Source organism: Schistocerca gregaria, chromosome 1 (assembly GCF_023897955.1).
Source record: "Schistocerca gregaria isolate iqSchGreg1 chromosome 1, iqSchGreg1.2, whole genome shotgun sequence".
NCBI classification, from domain to species: domain Eukaryota; kingdom Metazoa; phylum Arthropoda; class Insecta; order Orthoptera; family Acrididae; genus Schistocerca; species Schistocerca gregaria.
In genome coordinates, this window is record NC_064920.1 from 128,694,883 (window position 1) to 128,717,082 (window position 22,200).

Sequence of the window (22,200 nt, forward strand, 5' to 3'; positions counted from 1 at the left end):
GGGCCACTTGTGCATGTTCAGACCACTATAGGTGAGTCTGTTGGCTTTTCCTTATTTTACGTATTATTGCATTCAAGAATTTCAATTGTTGTTATACAAAGTTACATTAAGTATCATGAATAATAGATCGGAAAAGTAATGGAGGAGAATTTGGCTGAGGAGCAGTTTTGGAATAGAAGGAATACAAGAAAAAGAGATGCGGTGGAACTCATGTGAATTTAGAGACGGAGGCCTACTGATGAGGAAGAGACTTACACAGCCATATGTTTTATAGACACGAAAAGGCATTTGTTAGTCTGGTTTGAGATAAACTTACAACTATAATGAGGAAAAAGAATGGGCTGGAAAAGCAGGCCACTTGTAAAAATATTACATTTAAATAAAAAAAGTTACAGTGGGAATGAGAGGAAAACTTACCAGTTGGACTGAATAAGGAAACACTGTAAGAGAAAACTACTGTCTATCCCCTATCCTTTTCAGTTTATATTAAGAAATAGGTCTGAGCATTGCCCACTAGATAATAAAGGGGTAAAAATTGAAGGAAGAACAATATTGTGTTTGAGGTTTGCAGATGAAATGGTCCTTTTAGCAAAGGATGAAAAAGAGTTGCAGGAAATAGTGCAAGCTATTGAAACTAAAGGAAAGAGCTACGAAATGAAAATTAATACAAAGAAAATAAAAGTAATGGTACAAGGAGGAAATAAAAAGGTAAAGGTAATGGTAAAAGGAAAAAAATTAGAATATGTGCAGAGATTTAAATACCTAGAAAGCAGAATGTAAAATGGCTAGAAGTCTGGTATTAAAATTAAAATCAGGGTACCACTGGCAAAGAGAGTCATTTTGAAAGAAAAGGGGAGTGTTCTTTGCAGCAATGTTGATAAAGATTAGAGGAAAACACTGATAAAATGTTCTGTGTGTACTGTCCTCCTGTATGTTACTGAAATGTGAAAAATAAGGAAGAAAGCTACAGATAGATCTGAGGCTTTTGAAATGTGGATACGGTGAAGAATGGAAAAAATAAGTTGATGGATAGTATGAAAAATGAGGAAATACTGAGAAGAGAGATAATTTCCGAGTATTATAAAAAGAAGGAAAAGAAACTGCATAAAGTATTTTAAAGAAGGAGAGACTTATAAAAATAGTCCCATAACAATCTATGGTAAGGAAGAGGAGGTAAAGGAGGAAGAAATTTCAGGTTCTCGCTGAGGTGTTAGATAGCAGCAAGTTCGCCAACATTAAAAAGGGGAGTGATGGACCACTAGATGTGCAGATGCAGAGGACGTACTAGTTTAGCAGAAAATTGATGATGATGATGATGATGATGATGATGATGATGATGATGATGATGATGATGAGTGCAGTTTAATGTAAGTGGGGTTGAGTAGATACATGAGAAGAACACAATGTGCTGAAATACTATATGAGTAGACTGTGTTGGTGGTTTCAGTCATTTGTCATGATTCTCTTTTATTAATTCTGAATGGGACTTTTGTCATTTATACTCATGAGAATGACTTGTACAATATAGGTTAAACAGTTTGGCTATCATGCCACACAATTTTCTCCGGTCGGTGGTCATTGTTTCATTGCTACATGGACTGATCACTGTTTTTCTCTTTTGTTTTGCTTTAACTATGAAAAAAATCAGCAATAGCTTTAACTGACAATTATTTAGCGGCATTATGATAAATAATGAGCATTGTTGCCTCGAGAGACCCAGACTGGTTTATCTTTAACATATTTGCTGTGGAGAAACATGATGTGAATGGATGATTTTCAGATTTTATCCCTACCATACAGCATGAATAGAAGGCAGTTGCACTAGTATAGGTAATATATCTGCGCCAACACTTTATATGAAATGAATGAACTTTATGTTGCTGACTGAAAAAAGAACTGAAGATAATCCTTAATAATTCATAAATGAAAAAGTCAGAAATTGTAATATTCTTTCACTTTTTTTTAAAAAAAACTATAGTCTTTCTTGCAGATGAATTTCATAATCCTAACAAATTTATTTTTCCTATAGGGAAGAGAGGTATGACTACATTCGTGCTAAGTATGTGGAGAAGAAATTTGTTGAACGTACATGTTCAGATGAGTGTGATCTCCTGAGTGAACTGGAACATGCAGTGAACAATAAGAGTTTGTACAATTTACTTCAAGTTTTTGCAGAGGGAGTTGATCTTTCTGCACCATTACCATCCAGTGTAAGTAGGTTTTCAAGCTACAGTATTGTCATTTGCATTTTTGCATATTGTTGTTTTGCATTAGAGGTGTCTTTTATTTCTTTTTTTAATTATTCACTGGTTTTTGGTTTCATCACCATACAGCCAACCATAGTGTTCCTGTAGTGTGTGAACAACAGTAAAACTGTGAGAAAGGAAGGCAACTAAAGCAAACTCAATGATGAGCTACCATCACAGGTCCCAGTCTTTCTACATATACCTTTCTACTCTATTCTACAATTAAAATTATTGTGGAACATTGTAATATCAATGACAACAATCCTTAGCTTTTGGTATTTTGTTGGAAATCAATACTTCTATTAGAAAAGAACAAAAAAATAAGAAATCCCCCCCCCCCCCCTGCCTCTCTCTCTCTCTCTCTCTCTCTCTCTCTCTCTCTCTCTCTCTCTCTCTCTCTCTCTTCCTCTCTCACACACTCACACTCACTCACTCTTTCTCTCTCTCAGTAGAGAGTGGGATGTGAGGGCGGGGGATTAGTATTTTTTGTTCTTTTCTAATACAAGTCTGTATGTATCAGTTTCCAGCAAAATACCAAAAGTATTATTGCAGTTGATATTACAGTGTTTTATGTATATATATTTGCCACTTGCTTCTGTCTGTATGTTCAGACTAATCTCATGGATTTTGATCCAGTTTTGACTTACAGACTGGTTTATGAGGAAGGTTTTGTATATGATTTTATTAATATTCCATGGAAATTGGCTGAACTGTGAAGAATTAAATTCCATCTCCACTATGAAAATAATGGTGTTTCCATCTAGCTGTACAGCTGATACATTTCCATACAACTGCAAAGTTTGAGCAGACTCCAATTCAGGCCTGTTGGTCTACTAGTGAAGTGCATGTCTGCAAACCCAAAGGACATGGGATCAAATTTTGGTCAGACCACAGATTTTTCACTTTCTTTTAACCTGGCATTCCCCTCTCATTGATGGGGAAATTCACCAGAAGCAGAATATGATTTGGATTCCATGTTAAAGTGAAGGTATCCTTTTAAAGAGTAGAATCAAAGTAAAACTTGATAGACTATTAGTAAAGTGTGTGCCTGGTAATGGACACGTCATGGGTTTGAATCTTGGGTGGACCATGAATGTTTTTAACCTTCTTTTATAACCTGGCAATCACCCCTGAAAAAGAAAAAACACCTATTTGATTCCACTTTAAACTGTGGGTAGCCTTTTTCCCAGGTATCTAGTAAGATGTAATTCAGTGAAGTGACATCCAACTGAAACATTTACATGAGGACATGAAGGAATCTGTATATATACACATACATTCTTCTTCTATACATGTTATGAATCAAAGTTCCCCACTGCCTTTTTCTGTCTTTATATGAAGGCTAATCCTAGGATCTACTCTAGGAATTTTGATAAGGTTTTTACCAATAGATACACTGATGTACGAGGAAGGTTTGTGTATATAATTTATAAATGTTTGGTGCAAATTGGCAGAATTGTGGTGCGCCTTAGTCCCCCACCACATTTTTCTGTCTGTATATGAAGGCTATTCTTAGGAACTTCTATACCGATTTTGATACTCACTGCACAGTTGCAGGACTGCCATGTTGACAATTGAGCAGCTGCAGAGTGATCATATTCAGTTACCTAATGTTGTTATCTAGTTTTTAACTATAACTCTCCACCGTGCTTCTTAAATGAAATCACTTCTACACCAGCCAAATTGTATGGCCTTAGATACAACTGCTACCCATGCGAAGCCAGGGTGGGTTGCTAGTATATTTATATGTGACACCCTATTAGGAATGGGATGAGTGAAGTCTCTCCCATGTATACATAACAGTTTAACTCAAATAACTGCTTGACTTAGCCTGGTCAAATGACTCACCTGAACTGTGATGAAGAGATTCCACTTGAATAATTGTGATGAGACTGGCTCTAAAAGATAATATCTGTTAAAGTTGTTGACACCAACATCAAGTGAACATCTTTACTGATAATCTTACAAGATTGAGATGCATAACTATCACCATTTAGCGTAAAGACTATGCTGAAGTTAGAAGCTTCCTTCATCTACTTATTATACTAGTGTTACTAATCACTAAGTAATTGGCAGCTAACTGATATTTTCTGCATTAATAATTAATGTAGTAGTAGAGAAATTGTATCCCATTTTATTGGTAACACAAAGTTCCACTGAGCGCTTTTATTTTTAAAAAATCTTGTTTTCTGAAACATGAAATTGTGATTTTGAACACTATGTATATTTATGTAAGATTAGAGCACATAAAGGTGAATGTATTCTATTATCCATTTTATGCAGCAATATTTATGAAGCTGAAACCAAAAATTAGGCTTGAACCCCTTTTTAACAGATGTGTCATGTTTTATAGGATTGTGGGGAGACAGCACTTCATCTTGCAGTGGCACGTGAGATGGGGAATTCACTCCACCTGGTTGACTTCTTGGTGCAGAACATGTCAACACATTCTCTAGACCGTGGCACAACTCCAGGAGGTGACACTGCACTACATCTCTGTGCCCTCCATGATCGACCTGAATGTATGAAACTGCTGTTGCGCAGTGGAGCCGATCCAACAGTGCGTAATTCTCGAGACAAAACACCAATGGATATCGCCCAGGAGCGTGGTCACTCAACCTGTGAGGAACTGGTCTGTACAACTATCTACATTCAGATGTTTTATAAATACATAGGCTCTCATGACCACTGCCAAACTCGTTAAAATCCTTCTGGGTGTACTGCCATTTCCTTTTAAAAAATACTTAACATGCTAAAATACTAGAATCACTGACATTTTGCTGATACTGCTTGAGTTGACCTGGGAAAGGCCACTGCAACACAGGTGAAACTTTGGTTATATTAGTATTTTATAAGATTGATATGACAGTACACCCAGAAAGATTTCAATGAGATCAGCTGTTTAGCTAGATGCTGGTTTTCTTTTTTGCAATGAATAGGGACTCGATATAATGAGGAAATGTCTGTGGTTTTTTCCTGCAATTGTGTTGGTTAACATTTGAAAGTAATGAGACAAGCATCTTCTACACTGATGACATTGCAAGGAAAAATATTTGCATGTTGTTGTTGTGGTCTTCAGTCCTGAGACTAGTTTGATGCAGCTCTCCATGCTACTCTATCTTGCACAAGCTTCTTCATCTCCCAGTACATATTGCAGCCTACATCTTTCTGAATCTGCTTAGTGTACTCATCTCTAGGTCTCCCTCTATGATTTTTACCCTCCATGCTGCCCTCCAATACTAAATTGGTGATCCCCTGATGCCTCAGAACATGTCCTACCAACTGATCCCTTCTTCTAGTCAAGTTGTGCCACAAACTCCTCTTCTCCCCAATTCTATTCAATACCTCCTCATTAGTTATGTGATCTACCCATCTAATCTTCAGCATTCTTCTGTAGCACCACATTTCTAAAGCTCCTATTCTCTTCTTGTCCAAACTATTTATCGTCCGTTTTTCACTTCAATACATGGCTACACTCCATACAAATACTTTCAGAAATGACTTCCTGACACTTAAATCTATACTCAATGTTAACAAATTTCTCTTCTTCAGAAATGCTTTCCTTGCCATTGTCAGTCAACATTTTATATTCTATATTTGACATAAGACTGTTTAAATAGTAAGTTCATTTTTTGAATTGCACTCGATAGATGTTCAATATTCAGCATACAAATTTACATTGGTAGGTGGTTAAAATTTTTCATAGTATGTGGTAAATGGAAATGTCGTGTGGCTAGGGCCTACCACCGGGTAGACCAGTCGCCTGGTGCAAGTCTCTTTAGTTCATTGCACTTCAGTGACTTGCATGTCAATGGGGATGAGATCATGATGATGATGATGATGATGATGAAGACAACACAACACCCTGTCCCTGAGCAGAGAAAATCCCCGACGTAGCCAGGAATCGAACTCAGGCTCCTTGGTGTGGCAGTCTGCTGTGCTGACCTCACAGGTATTGAGTCACACATAGTATGTGGTAATGGCAGAGTAATATTTGGAGGATTTCACTGGAACAGTGATTTACATATTCTTTCCCACTGGGCATGAAAAAGTGACTTTATGTGATAATGTCACAATATGATGGAATAAGGGTGAAGTTAAGGTTACAACTTAAGAGGAATGAAATGTAATGAAAATTTGAAAAGTTGGCATGTATTTTCTGCAGTGAGATGTGCAAATCATGAAGTTCCTTAGAGGTTAAAACTGTGCATTCGGTTGTAACTTGAACACAGACTTTGGCCTTGTGTTGGCAGTGTTCTTACTAGTTTTTTTTCTATGTGGGTCAACAGCCACTGTAAATATGTAAATTTCTTGAAGCACACCATTTTCCTGCATTGGCTGTTATTTAATTTGAAATAAATTTATTTCATTATTGAACAGTTAGGTAATTTTGCCCCCATGGGCATTGTCAGGCTATGTCCAAATAAAAATTGTTATGCCACCAGCATTTTATATTCCACACTTCATTGTGGAGAAAAATCAACATCAGAGTTTTGCACAGTTATGATGGGTGTGGATGCAGCAGTCGTATATGTAAAGTACATATTACGTAAAACAGAAAAAGTGCAACTCTTATGCAGTTTTTATCACTGTGTCAGCATGCGTAACATATTAATACATAGCATAAATATTGAAGTGGGAATACACATGACGTGTTTAACATCATGAGACACCAAAATTAGCTAATGAAATGTTTATTTCAAAATGAACAAACAGCATACACAGAAATGACTTCTTTTAAAATATGAGAAAAAGACGTGCTCTTACCAATCGAAGTTGTGAGCCATGCCTGGGTAGCACCCTCAGCCAGTACGTCTGTTACACTTTCCAAACTCAACACAAGTTTCCTGCATGTCTTGCTGAACTGGCACTACTACAAGACAAGGTAAGACAGAGACTGGCTCAGCTGCAATATAGTACTATTGTTTGCAGGATGAATCTCTGTGTGCTGAAACTATGTATCATTGTGAACATTCCTGAGACATTAAAACTGTGTACCAGGTTGGGACTTCAGTGTGGACCAAGCTTTGATCTGCACCTGCATACCTCTTGTGAGCAAAAGCATCATGCAAAAAGATAAAGTCTGCATTCGAATTCTAGGCTGGTGTCTGGGAAGGTTCACATCAGTATCCAGTCTGCTGCAGACTGAATGGTCCATCCTGGACACAAATTATCCTTGTGCTGAATCAGATCTGTAGAGGATCACAAAAGTAGTTTCTATTAACAGTATTTAAAGATTCATTTCATCATCAGCTATATCAATCTAGAACAGCCATTTGTCAGTGATTAGTTGTTCACTCTGGCACCGGATGGTGTGTGAGGGTTTTAAGATACATTTATAAGATGTCACCTATATGTAAGAGATCAGGCACTGAACAAGAGAGCGATAATATTAAAATATTTCACAATTTTGGACATGACAATTACATTGGTATAAAGTGAGAGGTATTAGAGTTAGTAGCAGTGCCTGCTTTCAACAGATATTGTTGTTTTGGTCCATACCTGTGTTTGGAACTATAATGCACTAGGAAGGTAAGATTCTGCTTTTCAGTTCAGGTTTATGAGTTCACTCAGTGAAAGTTTCTTAGAGTTCTGCTCCTGAATACCTGCTGGCAAAAATGTTCTCTCAAAATGTCAATTGTTCAGGAGCGAACAAAAACAAGAAAACAAGTGGAATGTTTGTGAATGATTTTGTTCTGTCATTGGTAATCAGTTTAAATGAGTTCACTAATTTGTAATGTACAATAATTTGGACAATGTGTGAATTTAAAATCAAGATATGAGAGATGATAATTGGACGTTCATGCAAAAATTTTGTAACTGTAATTGAAGTAGCACATTTTTGCAGGTTACAACATTTGTGCCACTAAAAATTTTTTAATTTTTTTTTGTTTTATTCTAGATTAAAGTAATGAAACAGAACATATATTTGCAATTTGCATTATTTGTTGTTAGAGCTTCCCATTGATTAACAGAATTCACTGAACACTAGAAACATAGTTGCAAAAGAATATTTTGCAGTGATTAACCATCACATCATCACTTCACTTTATCTTTAGATTCTCATAAAAGGCTCGATATTTTTCTGGGACATATCTACACATGTTTATCAGATTAGCTTTCTTTTCTGTAGATACAGGGAGTGGGACTCCATACTGTCTTGGCAGGTTATTCAAGCTAATTATAATCATCTTGTGGTTCAGTTCTTCTTCTTGTCTCCGTGCTTGCTAAGAAAATGGGATGAGAAGTTCCGCCTTATGCAAGACACCTTTCTTTCTTTTGTTTCACCCATACATGTTTCAGCACTTTTGTGCTATCATCAGTGGGTTCTATTTTTATTTTTGACTTACATGATGTTATTGCCCACTTGTTTTGGTAGCTGTTCTGCTACACAATATACAACTTGTCATAGTTTTGAAGTTGTGGTACGTTTTCCTGTCTCGTTGGTGAAGTAAATAGGGTTACTTCTTTGCCTGTGTTCATGTGGCAATGCAGTTTTTCCAATTACTCTAAACATAGGTGGAGTTTTCGCTGCCATTATGTGTTGTAATGTCAACGTTACGTGTCAAGTAGTGGGTTTCTTGTTTTAGTAACTTATCAATGTGGTTTGTTATCAAATACTTCAGGCCATCCTGCAGTTTGTTTTGGCAGTTCCTATGCCTACCCATTTTGTCTTCAAATGGAATGCCTTGTTTTATCTACTCCTGGAGCATTTGCAGATGTCTTGCAATGATTCTGTATACTATGCACAAAATTTTCTGACAGACCTGTGTTTGCACATTTAAGTACTTTTTGAGAAGAAATGTACAACAGTGTCTGCACAAAATGACCTCCTTAGTCTCTTTGAGCTTGATATCAGCTATTTCAATACATGGTGAAGCTAAATGTCTTGTTTGTGCATTATAGTTCTAAATTGTAGAATTCTTCAAATAGCATTTTGTTGTCCTCCAGACTTAGTGTCCTGCACTGGTATTTACATTTACATCTGTAAAAAGAGCAGAACATATAAGTAAAGTTAATATAATACAGGTGATAATAAAGGCTCTGATTATACTTTAAATATAATATAGGCAATTAATCATATGAATCTCCCATTAAACATACTGATTTTTTTAGATTGTCTTCACATTGGTTTCGTACCTGGCTGTTCAGAAGTGATTTTCCCCCAACACAGGTTCTTTATTATGGACCAAGTTTGATTGCCATAAATTCTATTTGTGTTTCTTTACATTCCTGATCCATTTATTGTTCTTAATTTTACATTTCCATTCTCTGTTTATGTTTTCACCCATACTCCACATGACTTTCCTCCTCCATTGTTACATTTAGCCACCCAAGCAACCTGCAGCAAATTTGCAACAAAAGAAAAAGAGCACTTAATGTACATATTTACAAACATAACTTCCTATGTGCCTCACTATTGCTGGATACAATAGCTATATGTGAAAACCCAGCATTGTAGGAAAGTGAGGGTTACAACATTGTTGCTGGCAGATATTCACTTTTCGTTTTCTTTGCATCTTATTTCCTGAATGGAATCACTGGTTGAAGAAGCTTAAGGTATCTCAATATAGTTAGTATATATTTGGCTTTTTTTCTTGGAAAGTACAGCTTTCAATTTTTGTACTATTTTCCTGTATTGTAAAATATGTTACGGTCATCACTTTCCTACTCATTATCATACATTAAACCCCTTCCTCCTCCGCCTCCTCCTCCTCCTCCTCCTCCTCCTCACCATCATTGTAATCTAAATATTGTACTTGACTAAAATATTTTCTGTATTCAGCTGCGCCATGCACTTCAGAGGCAGAAGAGTCATTTTGATAATGTGAACATTGACTGGAATTTGTCACATGATGAAGGGTCAACAGATTTCTCAGATGATGAAACAATCATTGATGACAGGGTAAGCAAAATAAAAGTTGCACGTACATCATTAAATAAGAAATCAAAATATGTTTTTCATGTAAGTTTTGCTGACATAATCACAAACTTGCAACAGATTCGTAATGTCAGTTTGACATGGCAGCTGAGGTTCCTTGACAAAATGGAAGGTACATTGATTCTGAAGAACCAGTACAGACGATACGAGCGTTTTTATTAAGGGAGTTAGTGAAGCGGACCTACAAGAAAAAATAGCTTCAACAATGAATGAGATAGCAGAATGGTTCAAGGACAATTACTTAATTATAAATGACAAAAAAAAAAAAACACTTGGATGAACTTCAGGCACATAAGAAAAAAAAATAAACATAATAGTAGAGATTGGGAAATGTCTCATAGACAAACTTCTTTTACAAAATTTTTAGATGTGTGGCTGGACAATAACTTGAGATGGGAAAAACGTGTTGAACTATTGAATAAAAAACTTAGTAAATACTTCTATATATTAAGAAAACTGCAATTTTGAAACAGTACTAAGTGCCTACTACTCTTACACACATAGTAATCTAAGATATGGTATTATATTTTGGGGGAATACAGGTTTCACAAAAAGTTGTTTTAAGCTCCAAAAGAGAGCTATTCGTATTCTGAAGGGTGTTGCCTACAGAGATCCATGTAGAGGACTCTTTGAGGAGTTTGAAAATTTTGACCCTCCCTAGTTTATTCATCTGTGAATCAGTATGTTTCCTGAAGCCAAATCAAGAATTCTCTTCTCTAAACAGTCAAGTACACAACTATCAAACCAGAAACAGGCATGATTTCCATAGAATCATACATTCAAAATCCCTGTACCAAAATAGTGTTATGTATCCACCCAAAATAATGTTCAATGTCTTACTGAAAGAAACAAAAAGTATACTAAACTTACATGTATTTAAAAAAGAATTGAAGAGGTTAGTATTACATCAAAGTTTCTATAATGTTGATAAATTTCTTTGCTACCTAAACAGATAGTGCTCATCTTTTGATTTTTATGCAAAATCTTTATTTTTTCCAACTTGCATGTAAAAAGAAGACAAAATATGTGAAGTGTAACTAAGAAAATGTTATTCCCCCCCCCCCCTCTCTCTCTCTCTCTCTCTCTCTCTCTCTCTCTCTCTCTCTCTCTCTCTCTCTCTCTGTGTGTGTGTGTGTGTTTCTATATCATGTATATGATAAAATGAATGTAATAAATTGATTGAAACTTCAGACACTGTCAGTTCAAAAAGAGGTATTGCTTATGCAGCTATTTTAGCATGTTATGTTATAAACATCAGATCAGATATGGTTAATGCAGGAGTAAGTCTAATAATGAGTGAGAAAAAATAATGTAACTAAGCTATTGTGAACAGCATAATGAATGTATTGCAGTAGTGAAGAAAGACATGAATCTAACACCTACTACAATAGGACCCATTCATATGCTAATAGCTCCACAGATGATAAAGAGATGGAAAGAACCTATAATGTAACTAAAGAAATTATTAAGATAGTTATGGAGCATGAAAATTTAATTGTTATGGGTGACTGGAATACTATAGTAAACAAAGGAAGAGGAGGAAAAACAGCAGGAGAGCATGGACAAGGAGAAAGAAATGAAAGGGGAAGCCATGCGGTAGAATTTTGCATAGAGCATAATTTATTCACTGAAAAAACTTGGTGAAGGAAAAAGAGTCCTGGAGACAGAGAAAGGTTTCACACAGATTACAGAGGAAAGCAAGGAGAAATTTGGAAAGGGAATTAAAATTCAGGGAAAAGAAATGAAGAGTTTGAGGTTGGCCACCAACATTTGAATTCCTTCAGACAGAGTAAAGGACTTCAAATGCTGTTGAATGGGGTGGCAGCATCAAAGAAGGATATAAGATGAACATTAGCAAAAGCCAAACAGAGGTCATGGAATGCAGCCAAATTAAATCAGGCGGTACTCGGGAATTAGATTAAATTAGATTAGGAAATGAGACACTAAAAGTAGTAGATGAGTTTTGCTATTTGGACAGTAAAATGACTTACGATGCTTGAAGTAAAGAGTAACTAAATACAGAATGGAAATGGCAAGAAAAGTTGTTCTAAGGAAGAGAAATTTGTTAACACCAAATATAAATTTAATAGTGAAACTGGGATCATAAGCAGTACTGATGAGAAGGGAATGGAAGCTTTTGAAATATGATGCTACAGAAAAATGCTGAAGGTTATGTGGGGTGATTGTGTAAAGAAAGATTAGGTACCAAATAAAATCGAAGAAAAAAGAAATTTGTGGCATAATTTGACTAAAGAGGGATTGGTTGATAGGACACATTCTCAGATATCGAGGCAAGAGTATTGTGTAGACCTGCATCAAACCAGACATCAACAACAACAACAACAACAACAACAACACAAGACAACTGTTTCGGAATCAGATTTCAAAATACAAAAATCTTTCCAGGGACAAATGTAGACTCTGACCTTACTGATTATGAACTGCAGATTAAAACTGAAGAAATTGCTGAGAGGTAGGAAATTAAGGCAATGGGACCTGGATAAATGGAATGAACCAAAGTTAGTTTGGAGTTTAATAAATAGCTTTAGGCCACAATTGACTGAAACAGGAGAAATAAATGCAATAACAGATGAGTGGGTGGCAAAGGGAGATGAAAATAGTGACAGTAGTAGAAGATTAAATAAGCAAAAAAGACAAAACCCAGTAGAAAACCTTGGATGACTCAAGATATATTGAATTTAATTGAGGAAGGAGAAAATGTAGAAATATAGGAAATGAAAAGAGCAAAAGTGAATACAATGTCTAAATTATGGGACTGATAGAAAGGGCAAAGTGATAAAGCATGACAGGTTAGAGGACAAATTCAAGCCTGTAGTTGCATGCATGGCTAGGGGAAAGATAGACGCTGCCTATAGGAGAATTGAAGAGGCCTTTAGAGAAAGAGAAACTACTGTATGACTATCACATACTCAGACAGAAAGTCAGTAATAAGAAAAAGAGAGGAAAGCTGAAAGGTGTGAAGGGATGTACTGAGAAGCTATACAAGAGAAACCGACATGTAGACAATAGTATAGAAAGGAAATAAGAAGTAATTGAAGATCAAATGGGAGATATGACACTGCAAGAAGACTTTGACAGAGCAATGAATGACCTAAGTCAAAATAAGGCCCTAGGAGCATACAACATTCCCTCAGAATTATTGAGATCCTTGGGACAACCAGGCATAACAAAACTATTAAATCTGATGTTCAAGATGTATGACACAGGTGAAATACCCTTAGTCTTCAAGAAGACTGTAATAATTTTAATTTAAAAAAAGGCCGATGCAGTCAGGTGTGAACATTTCCTGATTATCTGTTAATAAGTCATAGTTGCAAAATACTGACAAGAATTATTTACAGAAGAATGTTAAAACTGATAAAAACCAACCTTGAGGGAAATAAGTTAGGGCTCCAGAGAAATGTGGGAAGACACAAGACAACACTGACCTGATGACTTCTCATATAAGAATAACTGAAAAGAACTGGTGTTTGTAGTATTTGTAGAGTTTGAGAAAGACCTTTGTTGCTGGAATCTTTTCAAAACAATGAAGGTGTCAAGTATAAGATACAGGGAGTAAAAGGATATTAACAATTTATAAAGAAACAAGACTGCAGTTATAAAGTGTAATTCAGTCAGTACATCGAGTAAACTGTGAGGAAACCAAGGAGAAATTTGGATAGGGGACTAAAGTTCAGGGTGAAGAAATAAAAACCTAGCCACCACCATTTTAATTCTTTCAGAGATGACCTTGAAAAGGCAGTTGAACAGAATTGACAATGTTGTGAAAAGTGATCAGAGGATGAATACCAACAAAAGTTAAACTAGGGTAATGGAACGTAGTTAAATGAAAACATGCAATGCTGAGAAAACTGGGCTAGGAAATCAGATACTAAAAGTAGTACTTGGTTTTCCTAATTGGACAGTGGAATAACTGAGATTATGGCCAAAGTAGAGGGGATATAAAATGCAAACTGGCAATAGCACGCATCAAATATAAATTTAAGTGTAAGAAGTCCTTTCTTAATGCATTTGTTTGGTGTATAGCCTTATATAAAGGTGAAATGTGGACAGTAAACAGTTCATGCAAGAAGAGAATGTGGTGTCGTAGACAAATGCTGAAGATTAGATATGTGTATTAAATACCATTGAGGAGATACTGAATGATTATGGGTTGATATGGTATACCTGAAGGATCAAGGAATCATCAATTTGCTAATAGAAGGAAATGTGGAAGGCTTAAATACAGTGAGTTGGTTGATCTTAACATGAGCACAATGTTCAGATCATCTGGCAAACATTCATTGCTGCAAAAAGAACTATACACTGCAGAAAAAATGCAATCTCCCCCCCCCCCCTCCCCCCAACTCTTGAAAAAAGAAAAAGAAAGGATAATGTGAAACTTGTGTTTATTACTGTACATAAAATGTTGAAACATCTTGCAGCAATGCACCCAGATGACATATTTGGCAATCGCTGGTATTTCAACAGGCAAACACTGCGTCATTTTCAAGGCACAAAGGCAAGAAAATTTATTTTTTTCTGTTTAACTTGACCAGGTCAGGGCCTGAGGGCCATCCCTTCCATCAGTGTAGGAATTACACACATTTACACATACTCATACAATAATACACATACACAAACAGGTGGCATTAGTAATGAAATAATAAGAAAAATAATATAGGACATTAAGAATAATGGCAATACTGATTAGCGTAGCACTTTTGAAGTGTGTCTTATTATCAGAAACATAAGGGATAAAGAGAGAGGAGAAGATTGCAAATGACAGTAACAATTGTTTTCAATAGATGACTGTATGATGGGAAGAGAACAATGGAAGGGGGAGGTGTGTTGACAAGAGTGTGGTGCAGACAGCTCTATGGAAGAGATACTGTTGTGATGGAAGGGGAACCATTAGCTCTCTTTTGAAGTTTGAAAGTAATTTAATTTCTCTGATATATTGAGGAAGATCATTCTGAAATCAGGTTCCTGATACAGAAAATAATAGTGATAAGATGGGTTTGTTATGTAGTGGTATAGAAAAGATTTTATTTTGTTGAGAATGAATATTTCTGCTGCGCTGTTCAGACAATAGCATTAAGAGTTCAAACTAAATAAGAAGGAATGCAGTGACGGAGAAGATGATACAGCAGATACCGAGTATGACATTCTCTATGCATTCTGACATATAGCCATGGTAATTGTTTCTAGGCAGAAGTGATACTGTCAAAGTATCAAACATCACAATTGTATCGCACACAGGCAGTCTGTACCAACTCCAGCTGGTGAAAGTTCTCTTAGGAAATTCCTTGAAGAAAGTGATCACCATAATCAAGTATAGGTAATAATAGTGGGCTGGTTGCCGTATTTCTTCAGTGAAATATTATTCTATGAGTTTCTTTTTAAGCTCGAGAGGAAATTCCTTTTTTTATATTTTTGAAGTGAATACAGTGATGCTGATACCCTCTTATAGATCACAGTCGTGTGTTCAGTCCAGTATTAGTGACAGTTCAAAATTATCACCAAGTTATTTGCAGAAGCAAGGAAACATATTTCTCTGGTATTTATCACTGAGTGTTGGCGGAATTTCCTGAATTGAGAGATAATAAGTCTTTGAAGAACTAATATTGCTTCCATTTTGGATGGGTTAAATTTCAAACATATGTTCTGTGCCCACTCTGATAAGGCAAGGCAGTCAGCATTTACATGCTGTGGATGGCTGTGCATGAGTTTTTTTATCTTTGGTGTAGCTGAAGGTGTCTGTGTATGTGATATTTACAGTGGGACAGAATAGTCAAAATGTGGTTAGCAGATAATGAGAAAAGTAATGGACACAACACTGATTCTTGTGGGATCCCTGATAATCATCCCTCCATTGTGACCTTTTGTACTGATCATTACATACTGTTGACAGAATGTAATGTAGGAGTGGAACTGTTGTACAGCACTTGAAGAAAAGTTTTGATTTTTGAGCTTAGCAAGTTGAATGTTAAGGCTAGTGGTGTCAAAAGCTTTGACAAAATCCGAAAAGCATCTAATAGTCACCTTTTGTTCCTCCTTAGCTTGTTTCAGTTCATCACTGACTTTTATAAGAGCAGTTATAATGCTGCTATTTTTGCAGAAATGAGAACTATGTACTCTGAAGCCTTATATAATGCTGGTAGAATGTAAATAGACGTAGTCATTTCTCACAGGCTGACAAACTTGGTTTTGTAGATTTTTGTAGGAGAGATGCTTATCAGATGTGGGATGGCATTTATATGTCATTTGTATTGTGTCTCTGATACTGTTTTAAGGTGATCTGTATACCATAGTGCAAGTTTTCTCTTTACTCTTACAGTTTTTAGAGGAGTATGTTTACTGTATAAATTATTGAGTCTGTCAGTGAAATTAGATATTTCATAATTTATATTGAAGTTGTTTCCTGCCAAGAAATATCAGAGATATCAACTGTAAGCTGAGATGTATTCATGTGCTTAAAATCCCTAAAAGTTGTCAGTTGTAGTTGGTTCTTTGGACATTTCTTAAAATAAGTCATGAGTGTTTCACTCGTGGGAGACTTGTTAGATGCAAAGATCTGGTTGCTCTGCGTGGACATTTGCTTGCAGATACTGATAAACATGTGCACGTATGCTGTATGGCGAGTTGGCCCAAATGGAAACAGTGTAAGGTTTGAGCAGGAAAGCACATACCTGATTTTTGAAATGAACATACTGCTGTATAGAAAATGTATGTCTGTATCTCCAGCTACAAGTACATGGTCATACAGAGATTCAAGCCCTGAGAGCATGGATTCAAAGCTAGGCAGCTGCCAAATTTGGGTGGCTTTTATAAGACAGATAAAACTTTTTGTTGGGAGGTATAATTTCAATAAACATGTATTTAGTCTGCTTGTCCTAATTTTTGGACATGACTGGTGCTCCATCCCCTTGTTTTTTTTTTTTTGGAGAAACACAGGTGTCAAGGCTTACAGAGTTCGATGGGATACTCTGCTTCAGCCATGTGTCCATCAGGAGTACAACATGAAAGCTGAGATCATGAAATATTCAGTGAAACTGTGCAAGTGGTCTGTTAAAAACTGCTCTTTTCTGTATGCAAGTTGTAACATAGAGCCATTTTAGTTGCTTCCACAATAAGCTGGCCAGTAAGAAGAAAAATTGTCTTGGAAACAGGCAAGGCTCGATGCATTGCAGAATGCAAACGGTATGGTAAGAGATTGTGCTCAATGCACAATAAGTCAGATAGTGGTCCAAAAAATAGGTAACCGGTAAGAGGTATTCAAGGTCGGGTATGCTGCCTATAACACAGAGCACGATAATCAAGGGTATGTGAGTTAAGCAGGGAGAAAGATCCTTCAATTTAATGGATAAAGCAAGATTACAAAGTAATTAGTGAATAAAAATATAATGCAGTACTAATAGTAACCATACTGAACAGGAACGAAAAATAATAATTTAAAAGGAAACATTGAGAACAATAGATAAACATTGTATTCAAGAATATGTTACTAATTAATAAAATCATAATTTAATAGTAAATTGATAATCAGGATCAAAGTACTATGAGAATAATGAGGAAAATACTGAAATTCAGGGTATATGAGGACAGAAAGTAAGAAAAATGATTCTGTAAGTTAATAATTAGTAGTAATTATCAACATAAAGTGCTCTAAGGAGGAATACAAGATGAAATGTGTATTAACAAAGAGAAAGTCATTTTGGGCTCGCACAGTTTATGCCTTTAAGTTCTGTGTTGGCACTCAGTTTTCTATAGCTGATTTGATTATTCTGCCTTCGATGATCCACACATTCTGTAAGCTAAACTGGGAAATCACAATGTTCAGTATTTTCATCCTGTCGGATGCAAGGTCCTCTTGTATTGTAACTCCTGATATCATTAGTTTCTTCTTTGCCCTGAAGACTTATGATCATTCTCAGTAGGGCATTAATTTTATTATGATAAGTCCTAGTGTTGTGGGATCTGCCATCTGACCCTGAAACCTGTATGCCTACTTTTCACGAGCAGTACTGATAACCACTTCATCTGTATTTTCACAAGATTCTTATGATATTCCAAACACTTTAAGATTATTACAAATAGGTATTGTTCAATTGCATGTTGGTCTTTCAGTGATCTGTTTTGAAACATATGCACTTTCTCATCAGCTTTGGCAACAGACTTCTTTAGGGTACTGATCTCATTCACACTGATTTCTGTGGAGCACTAGATTTTCTCAAGAACTGTTGTGGAGGTGGCATCAGTGATGGTTACCATGACAAGGCATAAATGCAATGAGAGGGGGCTATGCAATGAAACAGTGATGCAACACTGTTGACACCAGTCTGCAGACGAGCCCATCGAAATGTGTTGGCATGGGAGGCGGCATGGCAGCTTTTTCCAGGATTAGCTAGGCTCCTGCACTGCTGTCGCTGCAGATGGAGAAATCATTGCATGGTTTTCATCATCTTACTGCTATTTTAATGCTACACAGGCAGGAGGGTAAAAGGTGGAAGTGTAGCACTGCCTTAGAAGCACTCAACATGAGATTTACAGAGGTTGAAAACGGAGGCACTGTTATGGAACACCTTTAGTCATTGAATAAACTAGTGAGTTGTGTGCTGTGCAGCTCTCTTGCTAGCCACCATCTTGATTTCATAAAGCCTTAGTAGGAAGGCTGTGCTGAGCAAGACATATGAAGAAAGACAGAAACACACACACACACACACACACACTCTCTCTCTCTCTCTCTCTCTCTCTCTCTCTCTCTCTCTCTCTCTCTCTCTCTCTAACACACACACACACACACACACACACACACACACACACTCTCTCTCTCTCTCTCTCTCTCTCTCTCTCTCTCTCTCTCTCTCTCTGTCTCCAGGGAGAGAGCAGGATTCCAAGCAGAATTTAAGCAAAAACTTCCATCTCTATTTATAAGGTCACTTACTAATTTAACCTCCACTCCTTCCTTAATAGCATTATCCCAGTAGCTGGAAGTGCATGCCAGAATCTGCGTGTTGTGAGTGGCAGTGCAAATATGAACAGCTTTTTAGTACATCTGAATTCAATCCACCCAAATGTTCACTTCACTATGGTGTTGGGAAACGATAGCTGTTTTCCCTCCCTTGAAATACTGGTCAGGAGGAATATCGAAGGTACTTTGGGATGTACCATTTATAGGAAGCTAACTCACATTGATTTGTATCTTTAGGCTGACAATTGTTACTGTCCATCTCAGCATGTAATGGTACTTCGTATCCTGTTCCACGAGGCCAGTGTCGCCCAAGACACTGAGAGTTTGTCAGCTGAGCTGCCCCACCTTCAAGAGTCACATTTTGCCACAATGGTTGTGGTAAAAGACAAATCGGATATGCATTGTGCTGTTGGCCAATGGTGAATAGAGCGAGTGATGAAATAACAAGATAGCATCTAAGTCTACAGACCTTCTGCCCCATGCAGGTAGTATTCCCAACAGGGTTGGTCATATTCTTTGAAAAAATAGAGTGACAGTCACAGTTTGCATAAGGTGATGTCAACTGTATCGCTTGCAGTTGTGGCATGTCACCTATTGGTCATGCCATGTCTACTGTATCCCTTGCAGTTGTGGCATGTCATGTATTGGACAGGCCATCAGGATCATGGAGGACCGATGTGTTGATCACAAGCATGACACGTGCTTACAACAGCAACGCAATTTTGCTATTTCAGAACATTGCCTTGATACTGGTCTCTATGGAATATAACAAATAGAGATTCTGGAGTGCACAACCAACTACTGTGATAATGTTATTAAAGAACAAATGGAGATTAAATTAGCAAGTGACTTCATAAATAGAGATGGATGTTTTTGCTGTAATTCAGATTGGAATCCTACCCTCTCCCTTGTCAAACAACAGAAGGGCAGAGAAGATCCTACTTGCCCACTCATTGATTGGTAATTAATATCCACTATTGATAACTACTGACATTGGTAATCTTTTATTGTGTGGTAGTAACAGTTTTTACAGTGTCTTTCATATTTATGCATATGCCATATTTTGTTTCTTAGTAGGAATATCCCCACCTACTGAGGGTTTTAGTTTCCTTGCACAGCCCTTTTTTCATTGCATTAATGCCCTGAAACTAAGAAGTGTTTTCACGAGTGAAAATATCAGCAGTTGCAGAAAATGTTACCAGCTGTATTCCCGTAAGTTGTTCGAACAAGAAAAGATAAGGTGTACAGGAGTTGTAGGGCAGGAAGTTTTCCACATTGTGTATCAGGAGAGGCACCAATCTGGTATTTAAAATTTTGGAGCACTTCTTATAATGACTTGATGATAGTAAGAGAAGAGGCCTCAACGTGGGTACAAAATGTAAATTACAAATAAATAAAGATATTAAGGAGACAGGTGAGGGAAGGTAATACAGGGAGATTTATAATGATAATCGTAATATTAGTAAGGCCTAGATTTCCATGCAAATGCATATTGCAAGCATGTTTGTATGGTTTAGTCTTCTGGAGAGTGAATTCATATTTCTAAGATTTGAAACTTCCTGGCACATTAAAACTGTGTGCCCGACCTTTGCCTTTTGTGGGCAAGTGCTCTACCAGCTGAGCTACCGAAGCACGACTCACGCCCGGTACTCACAGCTTTACTTCTGCCAGTAAAAAGGCAAAGGTCCGGAGTTCGAGTCTCGGTCGGGCACACAGTTTTAATCTGCCAGGAAGTTTCATATCAATGCACACTCCGCTGCAGAGTGAAAATCTCATTCTGGAAACATCCCCCAGGCTGTGGCCAAGCCATGTCTCCGAAATATCCTTTCTTTCAGGAGGCTAGTTCTGCATGGTTTGCAGGAGAGCTTCTGTAAAGTTTGGAAGGTAGGAGATGAGATAGTGGCAGAAGTAAAGCTGTGGGTACCGGGCGTGAGTCGTGCTTCAGTAGCTCAGTTGGTAGAGCACTTGCCCGCGAAAGGCAAAGGTCCCGAGTTCGAGTCTCGGTCGGGCACACAGTTTTAATCTGCCAGGAAGTTTCATATCAGTGCACACTCCGCTGCAGAGTGAAAATCTCATTCTGGAAACTTTCTAAGATTTCATTGATATTGCTCCATGAATTTAAACATTTATAATGCATTTTACACCATATTTTGACCTCAGTGCATATATTGTAATAATTCACATGATAGCACCTTTAGTGAAGTTTTTTTATGTGAACTGTGCCAGATGTGTAGAACGTACCTCATTTTGCAAATTTTGTAAATTTCGTAGTGAGCTCAAGTGCCCTAGTTCAGCATAGTAGAAGTCAATATACTTTCTACCAATGAATCTCAATAAGAAACAAGTCCTATTGTTGTTAAGCGACGCTGCCCCACATATGCTGAAGACTGGAAAAGCAATTAAAATATTTTACTGTATCCTATTGCGTGTAATTTTTCAACGTGTGTGTTACATTTTGTAGCTGAAAGAGTACTACTAAAACTTTGTAATGTGAGTAAGCTGATATTCTCCACAGACAAGGTAAATGGGTGCACAAAATACAAAGGATTGATCATTCTGACATTATTAATTAAGTCATATGCTGACTTGTTTCCTGTTGAAGGTATTCTTGGAAGTATTTGTCCATGTTCCGCATTTAAAGATATACTGGCACATTTAGCTTAGCCACTACAACCTGTGTTGACCAGATGAAGTACCTGAAAAATACTGCGATCCTTTACAGTGATAATTTTGATGATGTCACATCAGTAAGAGACCATAAATTACCACAAATTAATTGAAGTTACCATCTGTTTGCTTCAGTCTATTGAAAAGTCGTGAGTTATTGCCCCATAATTTTTTTTCTCTGGATTTGAGTCATACACACTTTTGATGCCATTAAAGCAGCTTGCATTAAAGAGGCAGTAGTGGAATTCAAGAAAACAGATTTAAAAAAGACCTGATTTGCATCATATCAAAGTTTGTGCGTATGTCTGTAGCAGTAACAAAGTTGGAAGCCACAGGGAACTGAAGAAATCTCTATCAATTACTGAAGAAAT

General features: G+C 36.8%; 1 protein-coding gene across 10 annotated transcripts in view; it reads left to right on the forward strand.

The window, feature by feature from the left end:
• Positions 1-22,200, forward strand: part of LOC126334773 (arfGAP with SH3 domain, ANK repeat and PH domain-containing protein) — a 1,031,989-nt gene that overhangs the window by 940,137 nt on the left and 69,652 nt on the right. For all 10 annotated transcript variants that reach the window (XM_049997423.1, XM_049997407.1, XM_049997360.1 and 7 more), the window contains exons 10-12: positions 2,030-2,210; positions 4,600-4,878; positions 10,033-10,152. In XM_049997423.1, the coding sequence (XP_049853380.1) occupies positions 2,030-2,210; positions 4,600-4,878; positions 10,033-10,152 (580 nt within the window). The remainder of the gene's footprint in view (positions 1-2,029; positions 2,211-4,599; positions 4,879-10,032; positions 10,153-22,200) is intronic.